Source organism: Thamnophis elegans, chromosome 12 (genome assembly GCF_009769535.1).
Source record: "Thamnophis elegans isolate rThaEle1 chromosome 12, rThaEle1.pri, whole genome shotgun sequence".
Classification (NCBI taxonomy): domain Eukaryota; kingdom Metazoa; phylum Chordata; class Lepidosauria; order Squamata; family Colubridae; genus Thamnophis; species Thamnophis elegans.
In genome coordinates, this window is record NC_045552.1 from 33,157,839 (window position 1) to 33,170,015 (window position 12,177).

General features: G+C 48.2%; 1 protein-coding gene across 1 annotated transcript in view; it reads left to right on the forward strand.

The window, feature by feature from the left end:
* Nucleotides 1-371: 371 nt before the first annotated feature.
* The window catches only part of MTMR8 (myotubularin related protein 8), a 72,082-nt gene continuing 60,276 nt past the window's right edge, over nucleotides 372-12,177 (forward strand). The window contains exon 1 of the mRNA XM_032227146.1: nucleotides 372-449. Within this exon, the coding sequence (XP_032083037.1) occupies nucleotides 426-449 (24 nt within the window). The 5' untranslated portion in view covers nucleotides 372-425. The remainder of the gene's footprint in view (nucleotides 450-12,177) is intronic.

The window sequence follows — 12,177 nt, forward strand, 5'->3', positions numbered from 1 at the left end:
AATGGCTTGCAATGAATTGTGGCTTAGCCTGTACTAAGGCTAGTGGTTGTGCTTGGAAAGGAGTTGGACTGGGACCAGCAAGATCCAAACGCAGGTCTACTTCGCAGGGATATTCCTGTTAGGGGAGAAACAGCCAGGAGACAGCAGGGCTCTGTATATCCTGCGGCAAAAACAGGACGAGTCTCAGCCTAGAGGTGTCCCCATCCCCGCGCCCCACCCAATGCATTTCCACAGCGGATTATGGAAGGGGTGCAGTTCTGGGGTTTCTCGGATAGGGGGCGGGGAAGAACTCCCACGTGCCGGCCGGTGCCAGCGCTCCGCCAGGGAAGTTGCCCTCACGCAAGATGGCGGACGAAGCGCCTCCTCCGCGACATCTCGCGAGCCTTCGCGGGATCCGGACGTGGAAGAGGCCGGCGGCTTCGGCGATGGAGTATATCACGACGCCCAAGGTGAGGAGGAAGGGGAGGGTGACATTCCCCCCCCGCGCTCTCCCGACCTTTGGAAGGGTCTCTGGGTATGTGCAGAGTGCCTGCCCGCTGTCCCGAGCCCTCCCCGGGGTTCGGCGTCCCCGTGGGCTGCGTTCCTACGTGCCCCGCGGGGGTTCGCCCGAGAAGAAGACGGGAAACGAGTCCGACCGGCTGGGCGAGGGGTCAGCCCCCTGCGGAGCCTTGGGGGGTTTCCCACGTGGGGCTGGCAGATGACACGCATTTCCTGACACGCTGAGCTCGCCGCACACGTGTCACGCGCCAAGGAAGGAGCGCCCAGGGTTGTGGGAATACAACGGCGCGAGCATGGCTGAGCAGGGTTGCCGACTGGCTCACTTATTAGATCAGTTTATAGAGCTGCCCCTTTTTACAGTGCTGACTGAAATATGTTTAGATATGTTTATGTTTATACAATTATACGTTTATAAAACATTTCAATGTATATGAGATATAGGTAAAGGTTCCCCTTGCACGTATGTGCTAGTCGTTCCCGACTCTAGGAGGCTGTGCTCATCTCCGTTTCAAAGCCCAAGAGCAAGCGCTGTCTGAAGGCCATGTGGCCGTCATGGCTAAAGGTTGAAACTCTTCCTTCCCACCAAAGGTTTTCCCTGTTTTTCTACTTGCATTTTTTACATGCTTTCGAACTGCTAGGTTGGCAGAAGCTGGGGCAAGTAATGGGAGCTCACTCCATTACGTGGCGCTATGGATTCAAACTGCCGACCTTTCTGATCGACAAGCTCAGCGTCTTAGCCACTATATTTCACTAAATGAGATATAGTACTGTATATATTAATAGAAAAGGATAAACATGTGTAGAGTACATTTTATTTGGCTATATCTGGCTTTACTGCCGGAAAGAGGTGCCAAGGCAAACACCAGCATGGCTTCTCCAGAATTCTGATTCCATTCCTTCATTTCATTTTTTCATTTTTTCATTTTAATGACATTTATAGGCCGCCCTTTTCCCTGTGGGGACTCAGGGCGGCTTACAATAAATAGGAAGGGGGTGCAAGACAAAACACAAGAAAAAATGTGTGAATAAAAAATAAACCAGTAAAACACAACATTCATTCAGCATTCGGGTGGAGCGAGGTTAGGATCTTATCCCCAGGCCTGACGGGATAGCCAGATCTTGAGGGCTGTGCGGAAGGTCTGGACGGTGGTGAGGGTGCGAATCTCCACGGGGAGATCGTTCCAAAGCGTCGTTCCGAAGCCTTTTCTTCCCAAATCCCAAGTTTCAACTTGTCTCCCATTTACACTTAGAAATACTTAATTTCTTAGTTGTGGCTTTGGCTTTATCTCTCGGTAACATTTTTGAACATAATTCTCCTTATTACTTTAATTTACAATCTTTCTGTTTTACCTTTATTTTATGCTGCATTGTATATTCTTATCTGCAGTTAAACAGTCATCAAAGTTACAATGGCACTGAAAAAAATTAATTTACAACCAGTCCTTACACTTACAATGGTCACAGCATCTCCATGGTCATGGGATTAAAATTCGGGCACTAGGCAACCAGCATCTATTTATGGTGGTTGCAGTACCCCAGGATCAATAGAAGAAGCTGAATTTGCTTAACAATTTGATTCACAGTTGTTTTGTTTAACAACTGATTGATTGATTGATTGATTACATTTATATGCCGCCCTTTTCCCTGAAGGGGACTCAGGGTGGCTCACAATTCAATCAGGGAAGGGGGTACAGACAGGGGGATAAAAAAGACAAGACATAACAATACAAAATTTAAAAACACACAACAACCATACCATTCGAGAAAGGGGGCAAAACTCTTTAGCCCCAGGCCTGTCGGAACAGCCAGGTTTTAAGGGCTTTGCGGAAGGCCTGGAGGGTGGTGAGGATTCGAATCTCCACGGGGAGCTCGTTCCAGAGGGTCGGAGCAGCCACAGAGAAGGCTCTCCTCCGGGTAGTCGCCAGCCGGCATTGGCTGGCGGATGGAATTCGGAGGAGGCCTAATCTGTGGGATCTAATCGATCTATTGGAGGTAATTGGCAGCAGGCGGTCTCTCAAGTACCCAGGTCCAATACCATGAAGGGCTTTATAAGTGACGAATAGCGCCTTGAAGCGTATCCGAAGACCAATAGGCAGCCAGTGCAGCTCGTGGAGGATAGGTGTTACGTGGGTGAACCGAGTCGCTCGCGCGACTGCATTCTGGACAAGCTGAAGTCTCCGGATGCTCTTCAAGGGCTGCCCCATGTAGAGCACGTTGCAGTAGTCCAGTCTAGAGGTCACAAGGGCACGAGTGACTGTTGTGAGGGCCTCCCGGTTCAGTTAGGGGCGCAATTGGTGCACCAGGCGAACCTGGGCAAATGCCCCCCTGGTCACACCGACAAGTGGTGTTCGAAAGTCAGCTGTGGGTCCAGGAGGACTCCCAAATTGCGGACCCTGTCTGAGGGGCGTACTGTTTGACCCCCCAGCCTGAGAGATGGAGAACTTGGCCAATTAGTGGGAGGGAAACACACCAGCCACTCGGTCTTATCCAGATTGAGTGCAAGCTTGTAATCCCCCATCCAGATCCTAACAGCCTCAAGGCACTGGAACATCACGTCAACCGCTTCACTGAGTTGGCACGGGGCGGACAGATACAACTGTGTATCATCCGCATACTGATGGTATTTTATCCCGTGCCGTCGAATGATCTCACCCAGCGGCTTCATGTAAATATTAAACAGGAGGGGGGACAGGACCAAACCCTGCGGCACCCCATAATTCAGGGGCCTAGGGGTCGATCTCTGCCCTCCGACCAACACCGACTGCGACCTGTCCGAGAGGTAAGAGGAGAACCACCGTAGGACAGTGCCTCCCACCCCCACCTCCCGCAGTCGTCGCAGAAGGATACCATGGTCGATGGTATCGAAGGCCGCTGAGAGGTCAAGGAGCACTAGGACGGAGGCATGACCTCCATCCCTGGCTCTCCAGAGATCATCGGTCAGCGCGACCAAAGCCGTTTCCGTGCTGTAGCCAGGCCTAAATCCCGACTGAAAGGGATCTAGATAATCGGTTTCCTCCAAGGACCGCCGGAGCTGAAAGGCCACCACTTTCTCAACAACCTTCCCCACGAAGGGTAGGTTGGAGACTGGACGATAGTTGTTTAAAACGGCTGGATCCAAAGATGGCTTCTTCAGAAGGGGTCTCACCACCGCCGCCTTTAAAGCGGGGGGAAAGAACCCCTCCTGAAGGGAGGCAGTAACAACCGCCTGGATCCAGCCCCGTGTCACCTCCCTGCTGTTATCAACTAGCCAGGAGGGGCACGGGTCCAGTACACATGTGGAGGCACTTACAGCTCCCATGGTCCACTTCCTCAGGGGTAACAGCTTGAAAATCAATCTAGTGATGTCCATCCAGATTCTCCCCTGGCAGGTTCTGCGTAATTGGAGTCCAGGTCCGTCCGAAGCCGAGCAACTTTATCCGCGAGGAATTGGACGTACTCCTCAGCTCTGCCTTGCAAAGGATCGCCCGTATCCCTCCTGTTTAGGAGGGAACGGGTTATCCTAAACAAGGCAGCTGGGCGCGACTCAGCGGAAGCTATCAGAGAGGCAATGTGTGTTCTTTTAGTCGTCCTAATTGCCCGGAGGTAAGCTCTGATGCTGGATGATAAAAGCGCTCGGTCTGACTCGGACTTACTGGATCTCCATCGTTGCTCTAGGCGTCTCTTTCGGCGCTTCATCTCCCGGAGTTCCTCAGTAAACCAAGGAGCCCTCCTGGATCCACTGCCTCGGATCGGCCGTAAAGGCGCAATCCGGTTAAGAGCCTCTGCCGCTGCTGAATTCCAGGCAGCAACCAGAGACTCTGCCGGACTGCGGGCGAGGGTATCAGGAACAACACCAAGCTCCGTCTGAAAGCCCAAAGGGTCCATAAGGCGCCTGGGGTGGAACCACCTAATTGGTTCCTCCTCCCTACAGTGGGGGTTTGGTCTCCGAAAGTCAAGCCTCAGTAGTAGTGGTCCGACCATGACAGGGGCAAGATCTCACTACCCCTCCAACCAAGATCACAACTCCACTGCTCCGAGAGGAATACGAGGTCAAGCGTGTGACCCGCCGAGTGAGTCGGGCCCCGAATTACTTGGGTCAAGCCCATGGCTGTCATGGAAGCCATGAACTCCTGCGCTCCATCAGAGTGTTCACCGAGCGAAGGCAAGTTGAAATCCCCCAGAACCATAAGCCTGGGGAACTCAATTGCCAGCTCAGCTATTGATTCGAGGAGCGAGGGGAGGGCTGCTGCAACGTTGTTGGGAGGCAGGTACGTTAACAGCAAGCCCACTTGACCCTTGAGGTCCAACTTCACCAGCAAGGACTCACACCCGACAAACTCCGGAGCAGGGATCCTACGAGGTACTAGAGACTCTCGGATAACAATAGCCACACCCCCACCCCTTCTCTGGGGTCGCGGCTGATGAAGCACCTGAAAACCCTCTGGGCACATCTCAGTGAGGGTACTCCTCCCTCCGGGCCCAGCCAGGTTTCAGTAATACATGCCAGGTCTGCCCCCTCATCTAAAATTAGGTCCCGGATGAGGGGAGCCTTGTGAACTACAGACCTGGCATTTAGCGACAGCAGCCTGAGACCCGGCCCTATGAGTGGGACTCATAGGGCCGGAAGGAGGGATCTCTGTAATGTAGCGAGCCCTCCTTCCCCGGTAATGGCCAGCCCTAAAGTCCCCGCCATATCTGCCCCTCCCTGTTAGGACCGTAATGCTCCGGCCCACTCCCATGTCTGTAGTCCCTCCACCCACCCCCATAGCCCCCGCATTTCCCGACAGGCCCTTCGAATGAGTCATCCTGAGATTGGAATGGGCCCAGATCCCCCTGACACTTCTGCAAAGCACTCAGTGTGGGGGAACCCGGTTCCCATCCCAATCCTCGCTTACACACCCAAACGCTCACACACTCACACCCCACAAAATTTAAAAACAGCAATATAATATAAAAGGGAAGTTACACAGGTTAAAAGGTGGGAAACATTCACTTACAATCATACACATCCACACTACTTACAAGTAAAAAATTGCGCAGGTATAATAGATGATAAAATAAGCAAACAAATCCGTACATGGGGACATAAAGTCCATAGAGCAACAACACAATAGACCGGTCAAGCCGGCACGATATGAGGGAGCTAAAGTGGCCTCTTTCTCTAAGAGTCTGGTGTAGGAGGAATAATAGTCGAGATGGCTAGGGTAAAGTTTCTGAGGTAGTAGTGGATGATGATAGCCACGATAATAGACGCAGTCCAGGGGGAGAGATGCAAAGCTGAAAGTCCAGCGGGCTAAGTCCATAAAGATGGGACGTAATTGGAGGGGCCAGCTAGGGTGGATGATAAGGGTGGTAAACAGAGAAGCCACCCCACAGCCACAAAAAAGGGCAAACCGGGGGGGCCTTGCACACCCAATAAGATGGAAAGTCGGTTGTTGCAGATTGAAAGGTACTGGACGGGGGGGAAATGCAGAAAGGCCGTAATGGCGGCTACAAACTAGCCACTCGATCACCCTGGGCCCTAACCCATCCATCCAGGCTAGCCACCCCTTCGCCTGGTCCACACTGACAAAACAGACCAGACGGCTAAGCCGGGGCGTTCTCATGGTGGCTTCGATGAGCCAATAGGGCAGCAAGCCAACAGCAGCCAACATCAATACAGCAATGATTAAGATAGTCAGGGCGGCAGTCATAACAGTCATAGCGGGGTCAAAGCTCTCCAAGCAAACGGGGGGGGGGGCGATGTCCTCCAAAGAACTTAGCCACAGCGTTCTCCCAATTGCATCAACAAACCAGGTCTAACAAGCCAACAGCAGCCCTGCAATAGTTGTAATCACCGAGCCCGAATGGTAGTCGCGGGGAAACCAAACCCCCTCTGCAGCTAAGTCATGATGTCTTCTAAAACTGATGTCTTCTAAAGCTGAGCCACAGCATTTTCAAACGGTCTCAGCAAACCAGAGGCACAATGGCAGTCGTGGCAGACAAAGCAGCGGTAGAGGGGGGGAGAGGCGAGGGTCTCTCAGCTAGCAGTTAGGGAAAGGTCAAGGCTCTCTCAGGCCAGCTGGATCTCCAGTCCGCTGCCAGCACCGGCCCCCGAAGAAGTCGCTTGTACCCTGGCCTCCGAACGCTCTCCAATGCCTTCCGCCTTCCACCTTCCAAGACCAGCTGGGACGCGGCGTCTTCTGAGCGGCTCCCGGGCGGTGGCGGCGTCTTTCTCGAAAAGCAGCCTTGGAGAGCAATATCTCACCAGTCTGCTACCAGCACCAGGCCCCCGGGGAAATCACTCGTGCCCTGGCCTCTCTCCAGCTCAATTTCTGAGGCCAATCTCCCCTTTGGCTGTTTTCTCTGTACGGACGCCGGAGCGGTAAAACTCGGCCTACAGTGATTTGGTTAACAACTCTACTGCTGAAACTACAACTACTGAAATAAGTATAGAGCAGCGGTGGCGAACCTTTTTTGGCTCACGTGCCATAAGTGGGGGAGCACAGGGGGTTATGCGCGGGCATGCCGCATCCATAATGTAATGTGCGACACCCCCCCACACACCCAGCACGCATGTATGGATGACAGGAGCACCCCCCCCATTTCTTGCTTGCTTTCTTCGCCCTCTCCAGGCTCCAGACACTTTATAGCCTGAGGGGGGCAAAAACAGCCTTCCCCGCTCCTCTCCCCGCCAGAGGCTTCAGGAGCTTCCCTAAAGCCTACGGAGCGCAAAAAAGCAGCCCTATGGGCAAACCGGAAGTTTAGGAACAGACTCCCAGTTTGCTCATAGGCCCGTTTTTAGTCCTCCAGAACCCTCAGGGACGTTCAGGAGGCTTCCCTCAAGGCTCCAGAGGACTAAAAATAGCCCTTTGAGCAAACCGGGAGTGACTTCCGGTTTGTCCGTTGGGTCATTTTTCGTCCTTCAGAGCCTTCAGGGAAGCCTCCGGAAGAGCCCTGAAGGCTCCCAAGGGCTTAAACCGACCCTACAAGCAAACCCGAAGTCCGTTCCCAAAGTTTTGGTTTGCCCATAGGGCTGGTTTTTTTGTGCTCTGGAGGGAAGCTCCTGAAGCCTCCGGCGGGGGGGGGGGGTGTTGCTGTTTTTGCCCTCCGAAGGCTCCTATAAAGCCTCTGGAGCCTGGGGAGGGTGAAAAATGGCTTTAAAAAAGCCTGAATATTATAGAAGTATAGAGTCTCCTGCTTGAGCAGGAGGTTGGATTAAAAGACCAAACAAGTCCCTTCCAACTCTGTTATTCTGTTATTATAATTTACTTAATAACTTCAATAATTCTTTTAACAACTGTGGGTAAAAAGGTTGTAAAATTGGGCACGATTTGCTTGATCTTGCTGATCAGTGGAAATTCTGATCGTAAGTTGAGTCGACTTACCACAGATCATTGAGTGACTGTTCAAAGTTACAGCACTAAAAAGTGACTTATGACCATTTTTCACACTTATGACTGTTATAGCATTCCCATGATCATGTGATTTACATTTGGATTCTTGGCAGCTGACTCACATTTGTGACAGTTGCAGTGTCCTGGAGTCACGTGGTACTCTTTTGTGACCTTCTGATAAAGTCAATGGGGAAACCGGATTCATTTAACAACCTTGTTACTAATTTAAGAACTGCAGTGATTCACTTAACAAATGTGGTGAGAAAGGTTGCAAAACTCACTTAATAAATTTCTCATTTAACATAAATTTGGGTCTCAATTGTGGTCGTAGGGTGAGGACTACCTGTACTTGTTCCCATTTCCACCAGCTTTTTGCTCTGTTCTGTCAAGATGGAGCCTTTGTATCTACAGGGTATGATTTTCAATTCAAAGAGCAGGCAAATGAGTACTAAAATGTGCAGGATCCTTAAAGGGCTTTAGCAGCATCTGCAGAGTGCATCATTTTGTGCCTAATTATAACCAAGGTATTAAAATTCCTTTGCAAACCTCTCTGCTGGCCTGCTCTATTTGTCTCTCTGTTTTATTCTCTGTTTTGTTCTCTGAAAAGATTATTTTTACCCATCCAGATTATTGCCTTGAGCAGCTGGCCAAATCAGTTTCCCAGAGAGTGTTTCCAGCAATATGATTTTTCCCATTAAATGTGCTGCTGGGAAGCTGGATAACTCCTAGAAGTGTCTCTGATGAAGTTTCTCAAGTGCCTGAAAGGCTAGCAAAGATCATTGGTTTATTTTATGAGGCTGTAACCTTATTTTCAGAGGTGTTTGGAAGCAGCAGGCCCTCCAAAGGACTCCAAAGCATGTACATTTGCACTTCCTACCTATTTTAGATGCAGCTCATAATGAGAAGATTGCTTTCAAAATTGTTCCAGTGGCACTTCTCAGCTTGGGGGACTTAGATTCTTCAGGTGCACTGGAAGTTTATGGTTCAAGAAAACCATAAAATATAGAAATACAAAGAAAAATGAAAATAAGGAAGGAAAAGCAAAAGGAGAGAACTAATTAAGGTGAGAAACAATCTACAACTAAGAAGAAGTTTCCTAACAGTCAGAACAATTAACCAGTGGAACGTCTTGCCTCCAGAAGTTGTGGGTGCTCCATCACTGGAGGTTGAAGAAGAGATTAGACAACCATTTGTCCTGAATGGTAGAGGGTTTCCTGCTGGAGCAGGGGGCTGAACTAGAAAACCTCCAAGGTCCTTTTCAACTCTGTCATTCTGTATAGGGTAAAGGGAAAAGTATTGACTTCCAATTCCTTTTGGCTCAGTAGATTAAGGTAATAAAATGCAACCTCAACGTTTTATTTTTACATGATAATATATACTAGCTATTTTTATAACAACAAACCTATTTCATCAGCAAAACCCAAAATCAAAGATTCATTTTTTCCACTTCAAGTGCAAAATCCTAAATCAATTTCCAAATAGAAACAAAATTAATTGTATTCTTTTCTTTAACCAAAGCAGTCAATTTAGCCATCTCTGGTAACGCCATAATTTTTTGGAGCCATTTGTCCATTGTGGGAATCAAAGTATCCTTTCAGCATTGAAAGCTTACCTACCCCAGATCCATTTCCTTCTATTATTGCTCCCTCCCGTTACCCTAGATTGAGAAAATGGAAAGAACCCAGTATTTCTAAACCCATCCAATCTTTTTTCCTTTTGGTGAAAAGGAACTTACAGGGTGGTCAGTAATTTATTTTCCTTTTAGTAAGAACAGTGTCCGGAAATGTAGAGGTCTGACTTTGTGGTGCCTCTCATTACTCAGAGATAAATCTTGTGACACTCCTGAAAAATGCCAGATGGGGGAAATAGGGCAGGATGGGAAGATGGCTTAATAGTGAGCTGGAATGCAGACACATGCATATTTAAAAAATAAAGCCAGGATACCTGTGTTAGGAGTTTGGTTGAACAGCTGCCCTCTGTCTCTTGGCTAGTGCCTAGGTCTTTTTTCCCTTGCACCAAGAAAAGTTACAGGACAGTTCTTGCAAGCAAGGTCCTGACACAGCTTGAGGGTTAGTTTTTAGCTATCCTGGCTAGTGGGAGATGCAAAGATTGCAGAAAGGGCTCCTGATCTCCAATCCATAGGAGCTGCTGCGATGTTGCATTGTAGTCAGAATGGGTTCATTATTCATTACTCTACATAAGAGCAAAAGGTTTTGGATTGGTGAGGGTTAAAAATGTGAATGGCGGTTTAAATGCCATTTTCTTGAGAGAGCTGGCTCTGATGAAGGTGAACAGCCCAGTGCTGTAGTTTGGTCAGATTACTTCTTAAAAGAGGCAAAAAGTTGAAAGTTCTCGCACTTATGCTGAAGCTTTAACAGTATTTGGTGACACTGGGAGTAATTGGAAGAAGGATCTTGGCTAAAATAAAATGAAATGTCAGAACAGGAATGATTGACTGGATTATGATTGTCTGGATTAGACTCCAAAGCTAATAAAGTCCTAAATTTATAACCATATTTGAGCCAGGAATTAGTATCATTGCGGTTGATGACGAAACCCAACTTTACAATACTTTTTGTGGTAGTCATTAAAGGAACACTGTAGACATTAAGTGAATTCATCATAACCAATGAGTGTTTTGGATCAGAAACTGAAAGTAAATCCTGGAAATCAACCAAAACATTGAAAATTGCAGTCATGTGCCTGCAGGATGCTGCAAATGGCAATAAAAATTAGTTGGTTGCCAAGCACCCAAAATGCAAGCACATAATTGTAATATGGCCATTGTAACTTCAAAATTGAACTATAAATACTTTTTGGGGGAAGGGGTCCACCATAACTTTTAAACAGTTGCTAAGTTAACGGTTGTAAGTCAAGGACTACCTAGAGTGGGATGAGCAATCGTGGACCAGTGGAGTGCAACTCCTTTTCTTATGTCCTTGGTTGCCATTTAATTGCAGTATATTTATATATTGTATTGATTATTGTTACTTTATATGGGTTTTTTCTTCAATATATTGTTTGTTTTCACGCCATATGCTGCCCAAAGTTACACTAGTTGAGTAGGTGGCCTTATATATGTTATAAATAAGAAAAAAAAATATCCCAGGGAGGAAAAAAACCTAGCCTAGTTTGTTCCTTGCATTTAAAAGATCTCTTTTACACGGCTAGTTAAAGGTGATGTCTAGTAGGGGTTGGAGAAGAGCAACTGATGAGTAATTTTCAACCTCTCTGGAAGTTGAGTTACAGCAACTCGGTTTCTTTTCTTGCTTGTTCGAAATGTTTCTCTGCTTATCCAGGTAGCTTCTTCGGTTTGAGCAAGTTGGTTAGGGGAACTCCATCTGTGCTCTTCAAAGATTGGACAACCATTTGACCAGGATGCTAAAAGACCTTTGAGGTTTCTTCCAGCCCTGTGATTCTATGTTCTATGAAGTGGGCTCAGTAAAAAGCTGAGTGGGTGGTCTTAAAAGTCATTATGTGAATTGATATAAAAAGTTGGAAGGAGCATCTTAACTATGTGTATGGGAAAGAAACTGCTGTGTAAAAGATGGGAATGAAGGGAATGACTGGGCTTGAGAGTATACTTCTGCTTGTTTTGTTATATGGATGTCTTACATTTGTATGTAAGAAAACATAAAAATAAGTGGAATGCACTGAAGAAAAGTGTAATACATCACAAAGAAAGAAGGTCAAAAATGATAGTTCCAAGCGTGGCCTCAGTAACACCACACTTGAAATATTGCATCTATTTTGATCACCCCAATATAAAAAAAAGTTGAGACTCTGGAGAGAGTGCAGAAAAGAGCAACAAGGATGAGGCTGGAGGCTAAAAAGAACAGTTGCAGGAACTGGGTATGTCTAGTCTAGTGAAAAAAAAGGAGTAGGGGAGATACGATGGCAGTGTTCCAATACTTGAGGGGTTGCCACAGAGAAGAGGGGGTTTACTTATTCTCCAAAGCGCCAGAAGACAGGACAGGAAAGAATGGATGGATACTACCGTATTTTCACCCATATAACCCGCCCACGCAAATAACCCGCCCACGCATATAACCCGCGGGTTTTCCGGATCGTGTAAAATATCTTCCGTATACCCCGCCCACGCATATAACCCGCCCACGCATATAACCCGCGACGAGTAAGAGAGAAGGGAAACAGCTGAGATGGGGGGGGAAGAAACGGAGAAACAAGCCTGCGCAAGCTGGGGAAGAGGAAAGGAACGGAGGAGAAGGAAACAGCTGAGATCGGGGTGGGGGAAGAAACGGAGAAACAAGCCTGCGCAAGCTGGGGAAGAGGAAAGGAACGGAGGAGAAGGAAACAGCTGAGA